Raw genomic sequence first — 21,023 nt, forward strand, 5'->3', positions numbered from 1 at the left:
GCTATAACCCAGCCCATCCTAACTAACGTAGGCCGCGGTAAAAGTCATCAGGGGAACTCCAAAGGCTGGTCACCCTGGCAACTATGAGTGGAACCTGTCTCGGGAAACCATCCACTCACGATTCCAGAAAGCACCTTCGCTAGCGATTTCACTTGCTTCTCCGATTGTGACCATTCTGGAAGAGGTGACCGTGAAATTCAAATGTCATCCTTCTTTCTTTGTGAAAATGTATCTTCACTATTGCGAGGTAGTGATGAGCAAGGAAGTGCTTTCTGGTAGGAAAAAAAAAAAAAAAAGCAAATAAACAAGCGAGCAGGCCAAAGGGACAAGCCACAAACCAGGAAGGGTAGAGCTGAACGCATACGAGTTTCCAAGAAGAATAAAGCCTATTTCCCCAAAAACATGTGCATGGATTCCCAGGCATGCACGGCACCTCTCAGCAGACCTTGGGTGTCTTAGCTTTGGGTGCACCCCTGCGCAGGGCCGGAAAGCCCTGCACAACCGCGCTGTTGCAAGAGCAAGAAATGCCATAGGAGTTTACGTCCAATCAAAAGTTTCCCCAAAAAGGGGGGAGGGAGGGAAGCAAAAGAAAAAAAGAAAGTGCAAAAGTTTTCCTTCTCTGTCGAGGAGGAGCAGTCTCTGCAGCAGAGCGTGAGGCTGATCCCAGGTTTGTAACTGCGGGCCCACGCGCTAACGGGGCGCGCCCTGCAGGCGTCTGCATCTTGCGGGGCGCAGTCTGCGGTCTGGGGGTGGGGGGTTCACCCGGACACGCCCAATCCCGTCGCAGGCAATTTTGCATGGAGGGCCCCCCACCTTTTCCCGCGGTGCTCGCAAATGCTGTTCCCGAGAGCCCTGCGGCCGGGCCGCTGAAGCCGCGGGGGCACCTGTGATGCGGCCCCAGGACCGGCTCGAGCTTCCCCGCGCGGCGGGGCCCCCGGGGACCCCCCCGCCCCCGAAGTTCCCGGCGCTGGGAGCGCGCAGCGCAGCCCGAGCCCGAGCCCGAGCCCTCGGCGGGGGGGGGGGGCGCCCTCCCACGGGGAGCCCCGGGGCGCGAAGGCGGCTGCCCCGCGAGCCCGCGCGCCGCGCCGCGGCGAGCCCCCCGTGAGAGCCAGGGAGTGCCCGCCCCCTCCCCGCGCGGGACTACAAGGACCGGCATGCACCGCGGCGCGGCGGCCGGCTCCGCTCCGGGACCGCGGCGCAAGGGAGCCTGGGAAGTGAAGTCCCCGGGCGGCCCCGAGTCGCGTCGCCGAGTCGGCGGGGGAGGCGTTGCTCGTGCGCTCCATCGGCGCGCGGGTCCCTGGCCGGGCTCCGCGCTCAGGATTTTCGCGGGCGGCGGCGTCGGCGGCGGCGGCGGCGGCGGCGGCGGCGGCGGCGGGAGCAGGATGGCGAGCCGGAGCACAGCCCGCGGGCGGGGGCGGGGCGGGGCGGGGCGCGGGCGGGGGCGGGGGCGGGGCCGGCGGAAGCGGCAGGTTGCTCCCTCCCCCCGCGCCGCCTCGCGCCCGCCCCGCCGGGAGCGCAGGGAGGGGGCGGGCAGGGCCGAGGGAGGCTAGTGACACGTGTCAATCAACCCCCCCGCGGGGGGCGCGCGCTCCGGGGCTCGCGCCGAGGGCTCGCGCCCCTGCCTCGTGCCTGCGCCGCTCGTATGTAAATGAGGGCGCGTGACGCGGGACGCAGATGGACAAGGGGAGAGAGAGAATGGCCGCTGCCGCCGCTGCTGCCGCCGCCGCCGCTCAGTGCCGGAGCCCGCGGTGCGCGGCGGAGAGGAGAGGCTTCCGGCGGGAGCTCGACTCGTGGCGCCACCGCCTCATGCACTGTGTAGGTAAGACACCCGCGGCCCGCCCGCGCCCCCGCCCTGCCCGCCGCGGCCCCGGCCCCGGCCCCGGCCCCGGCCCCGGCCCCGGCCCGCGGCTCGGGCTCGCCGGGGTCCCGCTCGGGGCCGTCCGGGAGCGCGGCGGGAGCGCGGCGGCGGCGGCCCCGGCGCTCGCCTTTTGTCTGCGGCCCCGGGAGCTCGGCCGCCGGCGGCCCGGAGCTGTTGGCCGGAACTCCGCGGCGCGCGCTGTCGGCGGCGGGCGGCCCGGGGCGGGCGGGAGGCAGGCCGGCCGGTCCGCGCCCCCGCCGGGCGCTCACGCCCCCCGCCCCGCCGCGGCCGCGTCCCCGTCCCCGTCCCCGTCCCCGTCCCCGGGGCCGGCACCGGGGGCCTCCGGGGCGCTCGCGGGGCGCGGGGCGGGGGGCGCGGGCGGGCCGGCGGGGGCGTCGCCCGAGGGGCGGGGGCGGGGGCGGCGGCGGGGGCGGCGGCGGGGCGGGGGCGGCGCGGCGCGGTGTGTGCCCCTTTAAGACGGAGCCGCTCGGGCGCTGACGGTTGGGATTTGAAGTTCTGCCTCCCAGTTTGGAAGTCCGGACGGACGGGGGGCGTCGCCATGGCGACGGCGCCCGCGCCCCCCCGCCGCGCCCCCCCGCCGCGCCCCCTCCCTCTGCGCTCGCGGACGCCGGGGCGACCGGCCCTGGGCTGCTGCGGGCGATGGGCCGTCCCCGTCCCCGTCCCCGTCCCCGTCCCCGCCGCCGCCGCCCCCCTGCGCCCGCCTCCCTCGGAGCGGCCCGGGTCCCCCGGCCAGAAACTTCGGGGCTCGGGGCCGCCCCGGGGGCACGCGGCGCTGGGGTCCCCCGCTGCGGAGGCCGCCCGTCGGTCGGGGTGAGCCGAGTGCGAGGAGCTGCGGCCCGGCGGGTCGGCGTGCGGGCCCGGGGGGCGGGGGCCGAGACCCGGGCGCCTGCAGGTGGGCAGCACCCCGCGCTCGGGCCCCTGCGCCCGCTGCCCTCGGCTCGCGCGCCGCCCGGCCCCCCGGACTTGTGTGCTCTGCCCGGAGATCTGCCTCGTCCCCCGGCGCAGGGGGGGCCGTGCTGGGATCCTGGGATCCACTGGCCCCGCTCAGCGCCCGAGGATCTGCCTCGCCCCTCGGTGCAGGGGGATCGCTCTGGGATCGACTGGTCCCGCTCGGGGGATCGCGCTGGGATCCTGGGATCCACTGGTCCCGCTCGGGGGATCGCGCTGGGATCCACTGGTCCCGCTCGGAGGGACCATGCTGGGATCGATTGGTCCAGCTCCGCGCCTGAGTATCTTCCTCCCCCCCCCCCCCCTCCGGCGCAGGGAGGACCGTGCTGGGATCCTGGGATCCACTGGACCAGCTCAGCGCCCGAGGATCTGCCTCGCCCCCCGGGGCAGGGGGACCGCGCTGGGATCCACTGGTCCGGCGCCGGCCTGGGGCCCCGCGCTGGGAGCTCGGCGGGTGCAGGGCTGCGGGGATTCGCACGGGAAGGAAGGGCGCCCCGCGGGGGCCGTGGGGTTCACTTTACCCAACGAACTGTGCAGCCCTTATAAGACACAGTTTGGTCTCATTTAAGGAAATATTCTGGGAAATAGGTGTAGTCAAGTATCTCTAAGCGGTTGTAGTTCCTTAGGGAAAGTAAAAAAAAAAAAGAAAGAAAAGATTTTAAATCCTCACGGTATTCTTTTATAAAAATGCTAAGTGTTGCCAGTGCTTCCTGAATACAAAACGGACCCATTTTTAGGATTGCTTCAAGACCCCTACGGCTGACAACCTGTTTAGAAATCGTGGCGCTCGCTCCCCGAGATCCGGCGGGATGACCGCATGGGGACCCGGGCTCAGGACGTGGCCCTGCGGGTCTAACCGAGGCGGGGACGAGCACCGTCTTCCTCAGGGCTTCTGTTTGGGAATACTTCGGGATTTTTCCCTTATCTCCTTGTTTAGACACATTAAGCATGGCTCTATATCAAAAAAAAAAAAAAAAGTAGTTTTGAAAAATAGGCAAATTTTAAACAGGACGTTGGATTTGATGGAAAAAGGGATTTCGAATATCTTTCTGCCCTGTCTATTCAGACATACAAGTCGGATTGAAAGACCTTGAAAACTGAGCTACGTGCTGTGTCTAACATGCAAGCTCTATATTATATTTTTAATGTAATGCAGAACTGTACTGTATTTGAAAGGAAATGTTTTCCTGGTCTCTAACTATATTTGAGAATTATTTCCCATAGTGCCAGTCAGGAGACCTAGTAAAACCCATCTCATACTTTGTTTTTGTCACTGTTGTTTTTAAATAAACAATAAAACTCTTTTAAACGGGATATACACTTGTTGATTGGGTTTTTTCAGTATCGTATATGTGAAGACCTTATAGTGTGAGTTAGGATTAAATGTATTTTGTGTGACTATTTTAAATTATCTTTTGCTATAGGCGTGGTTATATTTAATAATTAAGTTGGTAAGCATATTTACAAAAAAGCCATATTCTCTTTCCTTTTGGGTGTGTGTGAATATTTATATGTGTATATTTCTATATTTAATATATTTAGTGCTCTTATTGCTTGAAATCATTTTTATGAATTATACTTTCTACCTTTGGAAAAGAAAATCTTCCAAAAGTCTTATTTTTATATGAGACTGAAATTGTAAGCAGTGGTCCCTAGGCTTATACAGCAAATTAGTATTGAGCCAGTAGTGAAATTTTAAGTCTCAGTTCTTAATCTAAGTTTTTTTTTTTTTTTTTAAGATTTTATTTATTTATTCATGATAGAGAGGCAGAGACAGGCAGAGGGAGAAGCAGGCTTCCATGCCGGGAGCCCGACATGGGACTCGATCCGGGGACTCCAGGATCACGCCCTGGGCCAAAGGCAGGCGCTAAACCGCTGAGCCACCCAGGGATCCCCTTAGCCTAAGTTTTTAAAGTAATCTGATTTTTTTTTTAATGACTCCTATATAAATTCTAATTTCAAAGGGGAAAAAGTTCATTTTGGTTGTCATGACTGCTGGTAGTGAGCTAAGATGTTTAACTCAATATGGAAGGTTATGTCTGCTTTCCTCTATTTGTGGAACTCATGTCTTTAGGTTAGATTTGTGACTACTCTGATTCCTCGTTTTTCTTTTTTACAATTTAATTGAAAAGTTCTACAGACTCTATGTCCTAGTTAATAGCTCTATTTATAATGTGCTTTTTATAATTTAATTGTTTTTCTATAATCGTCCTATGCAATGCTATAATGTTGAGTATACTCAGCTAACAAATGTTTGAGTGCTTATTGGGTATAGTAAATAGTATCCTGGTACTCAATATGACATTGAGTGATAACAGTCTTGGGTCTTATGGAATTTATAATACAGTTAGTATCTGACAATACATTAAATTTAAAACAAAGTAAAGTCAGGCATAAAAGTAATGCATTAGCATATTTTTAAATGTTACCACGTATTGTATAGTCTATTAGGGTATTCAGTCTGGGAGATAGGCCACGTTTTTTGTTTTTCTACTTTTTGCTAACTTTTAATTTTGATGAAATTTCAAATTTACATGAAAAGTTGGAAGAATAGTACAAGGAATTCCTGCATACACTTAACCATATTCACCAATTGTATTATATTTTGCTGCATTTATCATTCTTGTCTTATGTCTATTTTTTCTTCTGAACTGTATGAGCATAATTTGGTGACATCATACCTCTCTGCCCTTAAATTCTTCAGTGTATATTTCCTAAAACCAAGGACATTATCTTGCCTAACTACAGTGTAATTATTAAAACCAGGAGACTTAAAAATGACATAATACAGTTATCTATTTCATAATCTATGCTCAATTTTTAATCTCTTTTATCTCCAAGCTGGATAATGTATTATCCAGTCCTGGATCATGTATTGCATTCAGTAGTACTATCTCCGTAGTCTCTCTTAATCTGGAACACTTCCTCAGCCTTTCTTGTATTTCTTGGCCTTGACATTTTTAAAAGTACAGGATGGTTATTTTGTAGAATGTCCCTAATTTGAGTTTTCTCGTGACTAGATTGGTTACACATATTTGGCAGGAACACCTCTAAAGAGAGGTTCTTTATCAGTACATTATATCTTGAGGTTCGTGATGTTGGTTTGTCCCAATGTTGGTGATGTTAGCTTTGAAAATTTGGCTACGGTGGTATTCTCTGTATTTCTCCCTGGAAGTTATTATTTATCCTTTTGTAATTAATGTGTAATTTGTGGGAAAATATTTTGAGGAACAGAATATTTACATAGTCTCACCAATATTTCACCCACAAGTTTTAACATCCACTTGTGATTCTCTAACTTCATCGTTCCTTCTGTAATTAGTACTTGGTATTCCGTCATAAAGCAGTCTTTCCCATCTCCTCCACTGTTTATTTATCCAGTTACTTTTATCAGTATGAACTCGTGGGTTCTATTTTTATTTAATGGTTCAATCCATTACTGTCATTACTTTGATTCCCAGATTGCCTCAGGTTTGGTCTCTGGGAGCCTCATGAAGCTGCTTCCAGTGTTTTTTGACAAGTCCACCTCTCCACAACCCCTTTCACCCTCATCTCTCAAATGACTTTTTGAGCACACACTTCCTGCCAAGATATTCCAGGTTCATCTTGTGTTTACCCTATCCCAGCCCCCATGTAAGACATTTCTCCAAGGAGCCCTCCATTCTTTTTAGTGGAGGATAGGTTTAGATACCAAAATCTGAACACTAGGTTTTAGGACTGTGTTTTTGTTTTGTTTTGTTTTTTTAGGACTGTTTTTAAACCCCATTTTTCTGGGCAGCCCGGGTGGCTCAGCGGTTTGGCGCCTGCCTTCAGCCCAAGGCCTGATCCTGGAGACCCGGGATCGAGTCCCGCGTCGGGCTCCCTGCATGGAGTCTGCTTCTCCCTCTGCCTGCCTGAATGTCTGTCTCTCTCCTCTCTGTGTCTTTCATGAATAAATGAACCTTTAAAAAAAACAAAAACAAAAAAACATTTTTCTGATACAGAAGCTAATACTTAGTGTAACTGATATGTCTAAGGGGGCAACAACACAACAAAATGGAAAGATTTGATTAGAATCATTCTGTAAACTCCAATTTCCTTCCTACATACCAGTGTTGTCCAGTAGAAATATAATGGTAGCCAAATATTTAAAGTTTTTTAATCTCCACATTGGAAAGGCACTTTTTTTAGGCCAATATGTTCAAAATATTTTAAGAATTCATACAAAAATTATTAGAGTTAGTTTACATTCTATTTTTTTTTTTTTTTTTTTTTTTAGTTTACATTCTTAATACTAAATTTTTGAAGTTAGGTATTTTATACATCTGGCACACCTTAATTTAAACTAGACACATTTCAGGTAAATACCTGAAATATTTATATATTTATATTTATATATATATTTATTCATTTATTAATATTTATTAATATTAGCCCACGTGTCCAAGTAGCTACCTTCTTGGACAACACAGTTCTGTAGTATAGTAGCTCCGGACAACTCTTGACACCATGGCACCCCTTATTTCAAATGTGTTGATAATAACCAGATCCACAGCTTAGTTTATCTTTCTCCAGATCTTTTATTCAGAGAAAATACAGCAAATAAATAGGCTCTGAAGCTAGATTACCTGTGTTTGAAGCCTAGGGTTACCACTTACCAATGTGCACAAGTTACTTAACCTTTCTATACTTCAGTTTCTTATCTGTAAATTGGAGATAATGAAGTGGTTCTGAGAATTAATTATGTTGATATATGTTAATATGTGTCTGCCATATAGAAAGCATTCCATAAATATAAAGTATTGTTATTAGTGATTTACACAGGTTTTTAGCAGCTTTGAGCTTTACGCTTTTGCCAATAGATTCTTTCTGGTGGGAATGCTGATAAGCAGTAAAAGGATCATGAGGCATATTAGAGGAAAAGATAGTGAGGGCTTGCATGATCTATATTCCAGAGTCAGGGTTTTAGAATCACAGTATATCACTTAGCATAATCCTGTCTTTTCATATATGGGGAGATCAAAAGAAATGATGCTTCCTACATTCTTAGCAATTTTTTGGCTTTAGAGTACCTGAATATAAGAAATTAGTTTAAATTCATTTTAAAAATCTATATCGTGCTAGATCATCTTGAAACTACCTTTTGTCTACACTCTATTTGACTCTTTCTGTTAAACACATCACTGCCTTAGAGCTTTGCACTCAGCAACTGCTTGTAGAGTAGACTTTCTTTCAAACTACCTGCGCCATTTATAATAGCAGTATCAGTGTCAGAGGATAGTTTCTTCTTCTATTTTTAACCTATGAAGAAGTTATAGGCCAGTTCATAGAACTATGAGTCTTAAAGATAGGACAGTCCAGATAAATAAAATTCTAGATAATCAACTTGACATTTCTTTCTGGCTGCTTCTTGCCCTCTACTCTTGTCTTTGCACTAACTTCTGCTTCATCTTGTCATTATTGTCAAATAAATTCCAGAAGAGTAGATTTAATTAAAAATCTGAATTTGATGAGGACTGGTATGGACGGATCAGCCATCCAGAAACCTTGGCACTAGGCTGTACAACTATTTTTTCAAACTAGCAATTTTTTTTACCCATTTAAAAAGGTGTAAATTATGGCACTAATAACATACACCAGGCAGATGTACTCTATGATAATGTATAGTTGAGTGGTTAAGACATGTATCCGAATTTGTGTTTATAATAGGCATATCAATGGATTTTACTTGTAAAATTTGAAATTCTTTGTACTCCTGGATTATTTTATAATTGGAAGAGTAAAATCCTGCCATCCTTAGAACCAAGCAATGTGTGAATTTTGTATTTTTGTAGATGTTAGATATAGGCTACAAGCTGGTCTGTGTATATCATAACGTCCTTCCTGCTGGTCTGTGTATATCATAACGTCCTTCCTGCATCATGCTGTCCCTTCATGCCCATGCTGTTTCCCTCAGCTGGCTGTATGTGTGCACCCCTCTCAGCTTGGCTGTGCACCTTAATACAACGTTGTTACTGTGTATCCTCCATATTCCCCTGACTTGTCAGACTTTCAATCCTGGTCTCTAATTCTACCTCTTGGGAGGAGCAACAAAGGCAGGTAGATTTTTGGATATGCAATTTTTTCTTCCTTATTAATAAATTCAGTCTTTCAAGTATAATCTACATTTTTTGTATGTGGATTTACTATCTTTTTCTTTTTCGGTAGTATTCCTTCTTTTTGGTGTATGAATATGGCCAGCTTTCATGGGTGATAGATAACAGTTGGTTAGAGCACCAAATTCATAAATTCTAAATTTGAGGGACCCGTTTAACTTTATTAGAGTCTATGCTGACTCTATCATTAAGCAATTCTTTCAATAGTTTTTATTCACCACAAAAAGTAAGATAATGTAAAACTTCATGAAGAATCACTATTCTGTATCTCATCTCATTTTATGCAGTTTTCTCATGGTTGACAGCAAACCTATCCTGTTTACTTCATTCACTTCTCGTTTTTCTTTTTTCTTTATTTGTTGCCAAGCTATTATTACCTTCTTTACACTGTCTCGTGGATTCGGTTTTTATAGTAAAGTAAACATGTTGAGCAGATTCAGATAATATTTTGGTTTATGTCACTATCTGCATTGCTGTTTATTGTGTTTCAGTCTAGTTTATAATCTATAATAAATCATTATTTGAAATACCTGCTTTGGTTTTGTAGTTTACAAAGCAGTAGTATCTCCCATTTGTCTTTCTTCATCAAGTAAAAACTCATAATCTTACTCAATTAGTTGATCATGGTTTACCAGACTGCTTCTTCCCCCATTCATTTGTCTAGCCACTTCTTTACAGCCCATACATTTTCATCTGCTTTTGCTTCTCTTTTGTACACATTGCCCCGAATCCTTGACTGTCTTTTTAGTTATATCTTCTACCCTGCATCCTCAGTCACTTTTAAAAGTCAGTTGCAACCTAGAATATTTTCTAAAGTATTTATTGAGTAACAAGTTTGAGACCTTTTTTAATTAATTCAGATTGGCCGGTTCTTTTCTGATGGACATGTGTGGTGTGTGCATGTAGGAAGTAACTTGTCCAGTAGTCTTCGTATTTAAGTAGTCGACCATTTCGGGACAATGGACTGTTTTAACAAATAGTAGAAAGGATTAAGAATTGAGAGAATAGTATTTCTTTCTTAGCTTTAATCATTATAGCCTTTGGCACAAATTATTTATCTGTAAGCTAGGATAATTTCTGTCCTCATATGTTCACTGTTTTTTGTTTGGGGGAAAGGTTCTGTATTATTTATGTAGTAGTAGTTTGTAGGCTAAAGATATAAGTTAAGGTGTTATCAGCATAAAGATGATATTTAAATCCATGGAAATAGATGAGATCACCTAGGGGTAGGGGATAATCAAAGTAGAGAAGAGTAGAGAGTACTCTATACCATGCCTTAAGAAATCTTAACAGTCTTTGGACAGATGAAGGGGAGCTCCCAAATACAGCCTCTGAACTTTTACATTGAAAAGTAAGGCAATTGGCTCTAAGTAGGAAAACCAGGAGACAGTAGTACTACTTAATGGAGGGAGAGGAGTGTTACAAGAAGAAAGGATTGTTACATTGTTGAGATGTTAAATACCTTCAAACAGGAAAGTATACATTGTTTTTTGGCAACATGGGGGTTCTAGGTGACATTAACTGGTAAATTTCAGCAGTGTGGTAGGGCAGGTTGTATTAACATAGGCTAGAAAATAAGATGTAAATAAGAGAAGGTAACATTTAGTAGACTTTTAGTCTTTTAGTAGACTACTCATTTGAGAAGCTACATTTTGAGGAAAAACGGATAAATGGAATAGCAATTGGAAGAACCTGGGGTCTAGGGATGTTTGTTACTTAGGTGGGAGATACCATTAAGACAGGGAAATTAATGATTACTTTGTATGTTATTTAATCATACTTTGTTATTTAAATCATATTTAATCATATTTAAACATACTTTGTTAATTAATTGTTGAATACAACAAGATATTGAGGCAGATACATAGAAAGGGCTTGGTTTCCACTCACTGTGTACTCTAAAAGCATCCCTTTTTCTTTAAAAAATATTTTCCTAATTAAGTTCCTCACTAAGATATGTGCAGAATTAGTGTGTTACACAATTTAAAGGAATGCTTTTTTTTTTCCAGTTATTTTACTGTTGTCAGTTAATCATGAAATATCGTGAGTCCTACTGTGTGCTAGTTGATGGGGTATAATTCTGTTTTTTCCTTACTGGGTTCTGAATTGGAAGTAGACTTCAGAATCAGAGATTAAAATATTACCTTTTAAAATGGTAAGGTTGCATGGGAGAACTTGGCATGGAATTGAGACCAAATCAGACTTCTTTACTCCCTGTGCCCCTGAATTGAGTTTAGCAACCTGTCAAAGATAGAGCAGCTGGCACTGCAGACCTCTTCTAAGTTTACCATGCGATTTGCTTATTGGTAGGTATGACCATTTAGGCAGAGGGAGAGGAGGCTTGGCCATGCATGAAAAATGACCTTTAAAACATTAATTCATCCCACTAGGAGCAGCTATCAGGATGTTGCCAGTATTAGTCATTCCACTTTCCCTTGGGAGAACTGAATAAGGGGTAGAGAACAGGGCAGAAGCTTCTTTCAAAATACTTCCCCTAAGAATGAAAATTGTTGGGAGAGGTGGGGACTGTAGGTAGGTGAAAAGCTTATTGTATACACTAGGAATAGGGCTTAGACTTTGCTTTTTTTAAAGTACTCACAGTTATCAGGGATGTTGAGTATTAGAGTTGGTATAATGGAAAGACAGAAGAGGGAGCAATTAATTTTGATTTGAAGGACCTGAAATGATGAGGCTTCAAAAGATTGACTGAAAACAGGAGTTGGCAAGCTTTTTTTTATTATTATTATTCCTTATGCTGTACTTTTCATCCCCTGACTTATTTTTTAATTTTTTTAGAAGATTTTATTTATTTATTTGACAGAGAAAGAGAGCTGCACGCACACAAGCAGGGGGAGCGGGAAGGAGAGGGAGAAGCAAGCCCCTCACTGAGGAGAGAACCCTTCGTGGGGCTTAATCCCAGGACCCTGGGATCCTGACCAGAGCCGAGTCAAAGGCAGACACTTAACCAACTGAGCCATCCAGGTGCAAACCTCCCTCCCTCCCCCCCGCCCCCATTTTATTCATTTTGTAATTGGAAGTTTATACTTCTGAATCCCCTTTACCTGTCTTGCCCATCCTTACACCACCTCTTCTCTGGCAATAACCAATTTGTTCTCTGTATTTAAGAGTTTGAAGGTTTTTGTTATTTTATTTATTTGTTTTGTTTTTTGCATTCCTCACATAAGTGAAATAATGTGGTACTGGTCTTTCTTTGCTTGACTTATTTCACATAGCGTAATACCCGCTATGCCTATCGGTGTTGTTGCAAATGGCAAGATCTCATTTTTGTTTTATGGCTGAGTAATACTTGTGTGTGTGTGTGTATCTCACATCTTTATTCATTCATCTATAAATGGATCCTTGGGCTGGGTGTTGTAAATAATGCTGCGGTAAACATAGGGGTGCATATAACTTTTTGAATTAGTTTTTTTGTTTCCTTTGGCTAAATACCCAGTAGTGGAATTACTGGATCATATGATGTTTCTGTTTTTGGTTTTTTGAGAAACCTCCATACTGTTTTCCACAGTGGCTGTACTACTTTACGTTCCCACCAGTCGTGCACAAGCATTCCTTTTACTTTACATCCTCTCCAATACTTATTTCTTGTCTTTTTGATACTAGCCATTCTGACTGTTGTGAAGTAATATCTCATTGTGGTTTGATTTGCATTCCCTTGATGATTAATGATGTTGAACATCTTTTCATGTGTCTGTTGGCCATCTGTAGATCTACTTTGGAAAAATCTTTATTCAGGTAATCTGCCTATTTTTAATTGGATTTTATTTGGTGTTGAGTTATATATGTTCTTTATATATTTTGGATATTAACCTCTTATCAGATAAATCATTTGAAAATACCTTCTCGCATTCAGTAGGTTGCATTTTTGTTTTGTTGATGAGTTTCCTTGTGCTGTACAGAAGCTTTTTTGTAAAGGGCTGGGTAATAAATATCCTAGGCTTTGTGGATTATATGGTCTCTGTTGCAGCTACTTAACTTTACTGTTACAGTGCAAAAACAATATATAGATGAATGAGCATGGCTGTATTCCAATAAAAAATTATTTACAAAAATAGCCAGATGTGGCCTACAGACCATAGTTCACTTATTCCTAAGTTAAATGATCCAGTGGGAGAGTAGGGTGGAGGGAAGAGGCAGAGGGATCATGTAAGCAAAAGCATAGAAGCCTAAATAATGATATATTCTGAAAATATTCAGCACTCTTGTGTCAATTGGAATATAGGGTGGGAGTAGGGAGTAGGATGGGAAGTATAAATTATGGCCTCTATAAGGAAGAAACTGAGTCTTGAAGTCTTGAAGTTTGTTGTTTTTTTTTTTTTTTTAAACGGGTAATAAGCATGATCAGATAAATTGGCTTGTGTTCATTTTGAACATCTGCTGGTTTCAGGTTTGAGGGTTTTTGTTTGTAATAGTTTTGAGAAACTCAAATTGAAGCAGCCCTTTTAAGTCCAAACTGGGAAAATGAGCAATCTCCACTTCAATATATTAATTAAGATGTTGGATTGCTGAAGTACTCGGAAATGGCATCCTTCTTTTCTGCCTGGGCCTTGAACAACTTCAAAAAATAAGGAGAGAGATGGAAGCCAAAATACCACCTCTACTGCTGTTGAGGCCAGGTTAGAAGAGTAGGGTGGTGGGAGTCACATGGCCTGGCATAGGCCAACTTATCCACCCAGGCCTAGGCATACTAGGGAAGCAGAGCAAAACAGGAGGTCTCTGCAGGTATGTTTTCCCAGTAGCTCATTCCCAGGGGGAATAGAAGCAGAACTGAGCCCTGTCTACTCATTTCTTCTTTACAAAATCACCAATCAGATCAGGCAGTTAGTTCACTTCCCTAGGGGTGAAGAGAGGCTCGTATTGTGCTTGCAAAGCATCCTTGCTCATAGAAACAAACAAGGGGCAAGGAAAAGGTGTTATTCCTCCGACAATCCAGGTTACTTTTTTTGCCAAGTTACACCTGGAGATAAGTGTACTGGAAACAGTTCAACTGTTATTGTACTGAAAACAAGTCAAATTTACATATTCTGGATATTTTTTAAAATATTTAATTCTTGTGTTTGAAACAACCATATTTCTTAAACTTTCTTTTTTTTTTTTTAAGATTTTATTTATTTACTCATGAGAGACACAGAGAGAGAGAGAGGCAGAGACAGAAGCAGGCTCCCTGCGGGGAACCCGACGCAGGACTTGATCCCGGGGTCACCCCCTGAGCCAAAGGCAGGCGCCAAACCGCTGGGCCACCCGGGCGTCCCAAACTTTCTCTTTTTTAATGAACTAGTTTTTCTATAGACCTGTGTAAGATACTTAAACAAAATTCATGTTTGGTGAGAAAAGGACAACACTAACTTCTTCATCTAGTAACTTTTTAAATTTAGAAAGAATAGAGCACTATTTAAGTGGAAAAAGCAGATACTTTGATAAATTATGCTTTTAATCAGCTCTGATTATGGGTGCTTAGGCAGTTTATTCACTGGTATCTCTTTCCTTAAAATGTTATCAATTCTTCCTTATTCTCTCTGTCTTCCCCTTTCTGAACAGTTCAGTACTAAAACCATCAGGTGGGACCAAGCAAGGGTACATATCTACACTGGATGGTATATGTGAGGAGGGTTTCCATGTGGGTTGATAGGTTTTCAAGAGGTGAGGAGTAATCTGCCTAGAAGGGCACACTGGTGCGAATTGTCAGCGCCTGAGCAGGCGGTCTGTGAAGGATAGTAGACCTAGTGAGGGAGGTTGGTTGTTCCTAGTAAGAGGTGCCCAGGCTTTAACAGGGTAAGAGGATAAAGAGGGCATCTACTTGGAGGTGGGATGGGAAAGAAAGACATCCGTGTAGGAAGGTAGTCTGGTGTGGATGTATTGAGTCAGGCTGAGTGAGGAGGGAGTTGATGCGCAGAGGCATCCCAGTATAAGACGTCAGAGCCCTAGGGTGGGGAGAGGAAGGCATCCCAATAGAGGGTCATCTCAGTATAGGTAGGATGTTTGCGCCTGAGCAGGTGGAGGAAGATATTCTTGTAGGAGGCGTGCCAGGCATGAGGAATAGGGACTTGAATAAAATGAGGAAATTATATACATGGAGGAGGCATTGGGGCAGAGAAAGGTGAGGGAAGTGTCTCTGTAGGGAGGGGGAGAGAGCCACAATGGGAGATTGGTTACATAGAGGGAGACTGGTCAAAAAAATAAATATTAAAGATAATGGGAGCCAGGCCTCTCATGGTCTGAAAGGAGAGTTACAGGAATGGAGTAGGAGAAAACTAGAATGCTCTTTGTAGTGTTGGACTGGAAATGAAATACGGGTGTGAACTCATGGCTTTCATTATATATAGATTAGAAATATAATACGTAATATATTATTTTTAATTTACTGATTTTAATGGTTGTATCCTAAGAGAATGCTTTTGTAGGAATTACCTGTTAAAGAATTTAAGGGTGATGGGACATGATATAGGTCATTTACTCTCAAATAGGGAAAATAAAAGTTTTTACTGTACTTAAAACATTGTCTATAAATCCAAAATTGTTACAGGAGCCCCTGGGTGGCTCAGTTGGTTAAACATCTGACTTTGGCTCAGATCATGATCTCAGGGTCCTGGGATCCAGCCCTGTGTCAGGTTCCCTGCTTATTCCTCTGTGCTTCCCCCTGCTCATGCTGTTTCTCTCTCTCATATAAATAAATATTCAAAATAAATAAATACATAAAATTATTACAAAGTAAAAGTATTTAAAAGCAGTGTTATGAACTGAAATATTACATTCTCTTGGATTAATCACCCTCAGCTCTTAAAACCACGTAGTTAGTAATGTATAGATTGTCTTACAGGTCTTTCAGCACTAAGAACTGCCCTTTGAAATCATGGTAGCTAATATCAATTGAGTGCTTCCCATGTTTCATACACTATGTGTATTAATCACATTTAATTTTCACATGTGACAGACATAGTACAATTTTTATCTTCATTTTACAGGGTAGAAAACCGAGTCTGAGAGAGGCTGCCCAAGACTTTCCGTGGAGGAAATCCGCGGGTGGCATTCACATCCCGGTCTATATGACTCTCTTAGTCAATCCTGGTGAAGAAATTAACAAGTCTGATCCCCCTTAATCAGATAGTTGTGTCTAAAGCTTTAGTAAAATAGTGCTGTTCTCTGTTGCATTTCAGAACCCTGTGTTTCAATGGTAGGGAAAATTATTCTGGATTTAAACTACTTCAGCCCTTTGTTCTTGGTGAGAAATTAAAGAAAATAGGGTCTTCTGTTATTTAAACACACATATCTGAGTTAAGGGTTCTGTTAAGGCGGATTAACCAGAAGTAATACATCTAGATTTCTTTCTTGGTCATCTGTTGGGAATGGCGGGTGGTAAGAACATGGAATTATGGGCAAGGATATTATTTCCCAAAGATTGTCAGTGTTTTTAGTCTGGATATAAAATTTCTGTCTACCCCAATTCCAAGAATGATGGCCATTTCCTTTCCATCTCTTTTTAACTTTTCCAAAGAATGGCAAATTATCAAGTAGAAGGAAGAGCTAATGACAATATATCATTTTAATTCCCCTTTGTTTCTTCCCTATACCCATTTAGAGTATAGGAAAGTAGTACCCTGGCAAATTTTTTTTTAAACACACTAACATTATGGCATCAGTCTAATCATTACCTATTTTTTTCTCCTTTGCTTTATTATTTGACCTTTTAATATTTCCATTCTGGCATTGGTACAACTTATAAATGGGATAGAATATCCCTATGAGTATGTATTAGCTTACTTATGTAACTTATCTTACTAAGTCATCTTATTTATCTTCACTCTTCTCATCAGTCTGACCCCACAGATCCTTTTATCTTCTGTCACAGAATGAGTTTTTGCTGACCCTTTCATTCTTTAGACCCATTCAAAAATTGCCCCTTTATTTTATATAAAATATAATAGGATTTTCAATATTGAAGGAAGCATGGTCATCTGCTATGTTCTTTTGTGCATCTCATAATTTTTTTTTAAGTAAGTGTTTATGGGGTCAGGCATTGTGTTAGGGGACTCATGCATTAGATTGTTTTCATGAAGCACAGTCCTGTAGGTTACACGAGGTTTTACTATGGTAAATGCTGTAATTGAAGCATATACAATATTAACATTGTGATACAAAGCAAGAGAGTGATCAGGTTTCCTTATATGGGTCCAAGAATGGCCACAGGATGATTGTGGGACATGAGAAAAGAGAAAGAGAAGATGAACCATGAAGAAACTTGTAAGTGGAATATAATAGTAATTATTGTTATTTTTAATTATTTACTTTGGGTTAGGCATTGAATGTTTACACTCAAGCTCATTTGATTTTCATGAGTTATATAAGTAGGAAATATTTTTATCATCCCCATTAAATAACTGACAGGTAGTGGAAAACCATTGATGGGTTTTAAGCATGGAAGTGACATAGTTTCCTTTGTGGTTTTATAAGATTACCAGTAGAGTAATACAGGAACAGGACAGGCAGATCAACCAGGAGGATGTCAAGATAGCCCAACCAAGAAATTATAAGGATCTGAAATAAGAGTAGTAGTAGTCAATGGAAGAGAAGGAAAAACTCAAAAATATAATGCATTGCAATCAACAGATTTTACATATTGATGAGCTATGAGCATACAGAAAAAGGAAGAATAGAAAAAATCATTTTTGAGCTTCTTTTAGGAGGCCTACTTGGATTGTGAAACAGTTATACAAGAGAGGATATAGAACAGCATATTTTTCATATTTCACAGTTCAAAGGCTCCTGCATCGGCTGCAGGGATGGTGTGGTGCCCCCCTGCATTCTTGTTTTCTTAACATTTGAAGGTCCAGGGGTGGCTTTAGACCTTGACTATTGTGTGTGTAGTATTTTGCTTTTTTCCCTCCCAAATTTGATTCCTTATTATCTGTCAGGAAAATTTAGCCTAGATAGACTAACTTTATTTTGTAATTGTATGTTGTTTGTGAATAATTTTATAATCAACAAGAAGTAATTTGGAAAGACTGTCTCAAATCAGTTTTCCCTAATTGTGTCAAAGTTGCTAGAGTGTAATGTGGTTCACTGTAGGTTTTAGACCGCATAGCTGTGATATATAATGATTCCGTCTTTTTTTAAAAGATTTTATTGATTTATTCATGACAGGAGAGAGGGAGCCATGGGGACGGAGACACAGGCAGAGGGAGAAGCAGGCTCCATGCAAAGAGCCTGAGGCGGGATGCGATCCCCAGACTCCAGGACCACTCCCTGAGGCAAAGGCTCAACCACTGAGCCACCCAGGTGTCCCTAATGATTCCATCTTTAAACAAAATCCCAAACACTTCTTTTACCTTCATCTTCTCTGTGTCCTCCCAGTTACTGATCTATCTTAATATTTGATTTACTTGATCTTTCTTCACTTACTTGTGTATCTTTCAGATAACCTAAATGTAACATATCTAAAACTGAACTTTTAAAAACTATTTATTTATTTAACGGAGGAAGAACAAACAGCAGGGGCAGCAGGAGAGGGAGAGGGAGAAACAGACTCCCTGCTCAGGGAGGGCTTGATCCCAGGACCCTGAGATCATGACCTCAGCTGAAGGCAGACGTTTAACTGACTGAGCCACCCAGGCACCCCTGAACTTTTTTTTTTAAGATTTATTCTAGAGAGAGAGAATGAGAGCCAACATGTGCCAACAGGGGGGGAGGGGCAGAGGAAGAGGGAGAGAGACTCTCAAGCAGACTCCCAGCCTAGCTTAGAATCCAATGCAGGGCTTGATCCCTCAACTCTGAGATTATGACCTGAGCTGAAATCAAGAGTCAGATGCTCAACCAGTTGAGCCACCTGGGTGCCCTTAAAACTGAATTCTTGATTTCCCTCTGTTTTGTTTTTGTTTTCCCAAAAATTATTATAGCATCCCTGAGGCTTGCAATGTGGCAGAAACCATAAAGTATAAAAATTGGTTTGAGGCCAGAATGTGAATAGTTATATTGGTTTTTAAAATATTGTCCTAAGAAATTAGCCCTTATCTTGATATTTAATTAAAATTTAACTGACATTATTGTTAACTTTCTTTTAAGTTTGGAGGGTTACAGGAATGCCACTTTCCACATTCCATTCAATGAATTCATTGTTAAAATTCTTTGTTTTAGACTAACCCTATGCAAACCATGATTACTCATTCTTTGGGGGAAATCAAAAGGAGCCTTCCTAAGAGAATATTTGAAAACTTGGGCATAATTTATAAAAATCATTATGGGAAGTTTTAACTATGTACAAAAGTAGAAGAAAGCATAATGAATTTCCATATTTCTGCGACCCAGCTTTAGCGGTATTACAAATTCTGGCCTGATTTTTAATATTAAAGAAAAATTTCTTTAAAAATTTATTTATCTACCTGAGAGAGAGAACAAGCAGGAGGGGCAGAAGGAGAAGGCGAGAGAATCCCAAGCCGACTCCACGCTGAGTGCGGAGCCTCCCACTACCATGAGATCATAACCCAAGCTGAAATCAAGAGTCAGATGCTTAACCAACCGTGCCACCCCAGGCATCCCTAATATTAAAATTTTTATTCAGAACAAAACATTTTATATATTGGTTGTCTGAATGGCTGTAACCCATTTCTTCCAATGTGAAAAACCCAGCTCACACATTTTGTTGCAAGTAATTGTGGATTTATGTAAGAGTTGTGGAAAATAGGACATTTATGACCTCTTTTTTTTTTTTTTTTTTTTTTTAATTTTTTATTTATTTATGATAGGCACACAGTGAGAGAGAGAGAGAGAGGCAGAGACACAGGCAGAGGGAGAAGCAGGCTCCATGCACCGGAAGCCCGACGTGGGATTCGATCCCGGGCCTCCAGGATCGCGCCCTGGGCCAAAGGCAGGCGCCAAACCGCTGCGCCACCCAGGGATCCCCATTTATGACCTCTTACTGCTTGTTTTTGGTTGTATATGCTTTGGTTATGAGCCCCCCCAAAAAAATGGGTTTAGACCCCAGAAGTTTACTCTTTCTCTATTTTTTCTTTCTCACATACTCTATCTTCTTTCTCCTTCTCTTCCATCTTTGTCCTCTGTTTTTTGAATACCTCTAAAACCAGTAAGAAACCATTGCTGCTTATGTCTTAGATCTGTCTGACATTTTCTATACATCAAGCAAACCAAAGAGAATACTGCTTATTAATAGGTTCATTACATGTGCTGAAGAGCATTTCATCTTTTTTAATCTTATAGAGCCACTGAATTAACAGTGGTATAGCTGATGTGTCAAAATCCCTCAGAGCACTCATCTTACTTGATTGTTGTTGAAATAATAATAACATTAAAGTTTTTCACATTAGTGTTATGTCAGCCCTCATGCTAATTTGTTACTTATGTCTTGGGTGTTTATTAAAAGAACCATAGCAAATTATAGCTCAGAAAATATGAACTTTATTAGATATAGATGGATACGGATATATATATACACACACAGATGTATATAGATATAGATAACTAGGTATATATAGATATTCATCTATGTGTATAATTTGTCTTTAGTGATAATAATGGTGATAATTCCAGGAGACTTAAAAAAATAAGTATTTTTAGTTTAATTTTAATGAACAATTGAACAGGAGATCCTGTTGTCATATGTGTGCTTAAAGTTACAATTATATAAAAATTATACAATTATACAATTATAAAAAAATATTAAACTAAGATTTTTGTAGTAAATTGTAAGTTTAGGGTACCTTTTATTCAAGGTGTCAACTGTATGTGGTACAGATTGTTGCATATTGATTTCTTTTATTTTTATTTTTTTTAAGATTTTATTTATTTATTCATGAGAGACACAGAGAGAGGCAGAGACACAGGCAGAGAAGCAGGCTCCATGCAGGGAGCCCAACGTGGGACTCAATCTCAGAACTCCAGGATCACACCCTGGGCTGAAGGCAGCGCTAAACTGCTGAGCCACCCAGGCTGCCCCGCATATTGGTTTTCAAATCAGTTATTTTTTTTTCATTGTTCCTTTCTCTATAGTGGACCTCTCTGCAATATTTGTTGACAGTCTCTTCTTGATGTCTTTT

The 21,023-nt window shown here is 42.7% G+C and overlaps 1 protein-coding gene across 23 annotated transcripts in view; it reads left to right on the forward strand.

Moving 5' to 3' along the window:
- Positions 1–609: 609 nt before the first annotated feature.
- The window catches only part of LCORL (ligand dependent nuclear receptor corepressor like), a 154,363-nt gene continuing 133,949 nt past the window's right edge, over positions 610–21,023 (forward strand). For 8 of the 23 annotated variants that reach the window (XR_012022930.1, XM_072809437.1, XM_072809544.1 and 5 more), the window contains exon 1: positions 1,491–1,819. Coding sequence is in view for 12 of the 23 variants with exons in the window: in XM_072809437.1 (XP_072665538.1) it covers positions 1,675–1,819 (145 nt within the window). In the remaining 11 variants the exon portion in view is untranslated. Of the gene's footprint in view, positions 668–1,490; positions 1,820–11,782; positions 11,944–21,023 lie in introns of those variants that run through there. The other 15 variants (XR_012022937.1, XR_012022935.1, XR_012022938.1 and 12 more) reach the window with 8 other exon arrangements.

The sequence above is a fragment of the Canis lupus genome, chromosome 2 (assembly GCF_048164855.1).
Source record: "Canis lupus baileyi chromosome 2, mCanLup2.hap1, whole genome shotgun sequence".
Taxonomy (NCBI): Eukaryota; Metazoa; Chordata; class Mammalia; order Carnivora; family Canidae; genus Canis; species Canis lupus.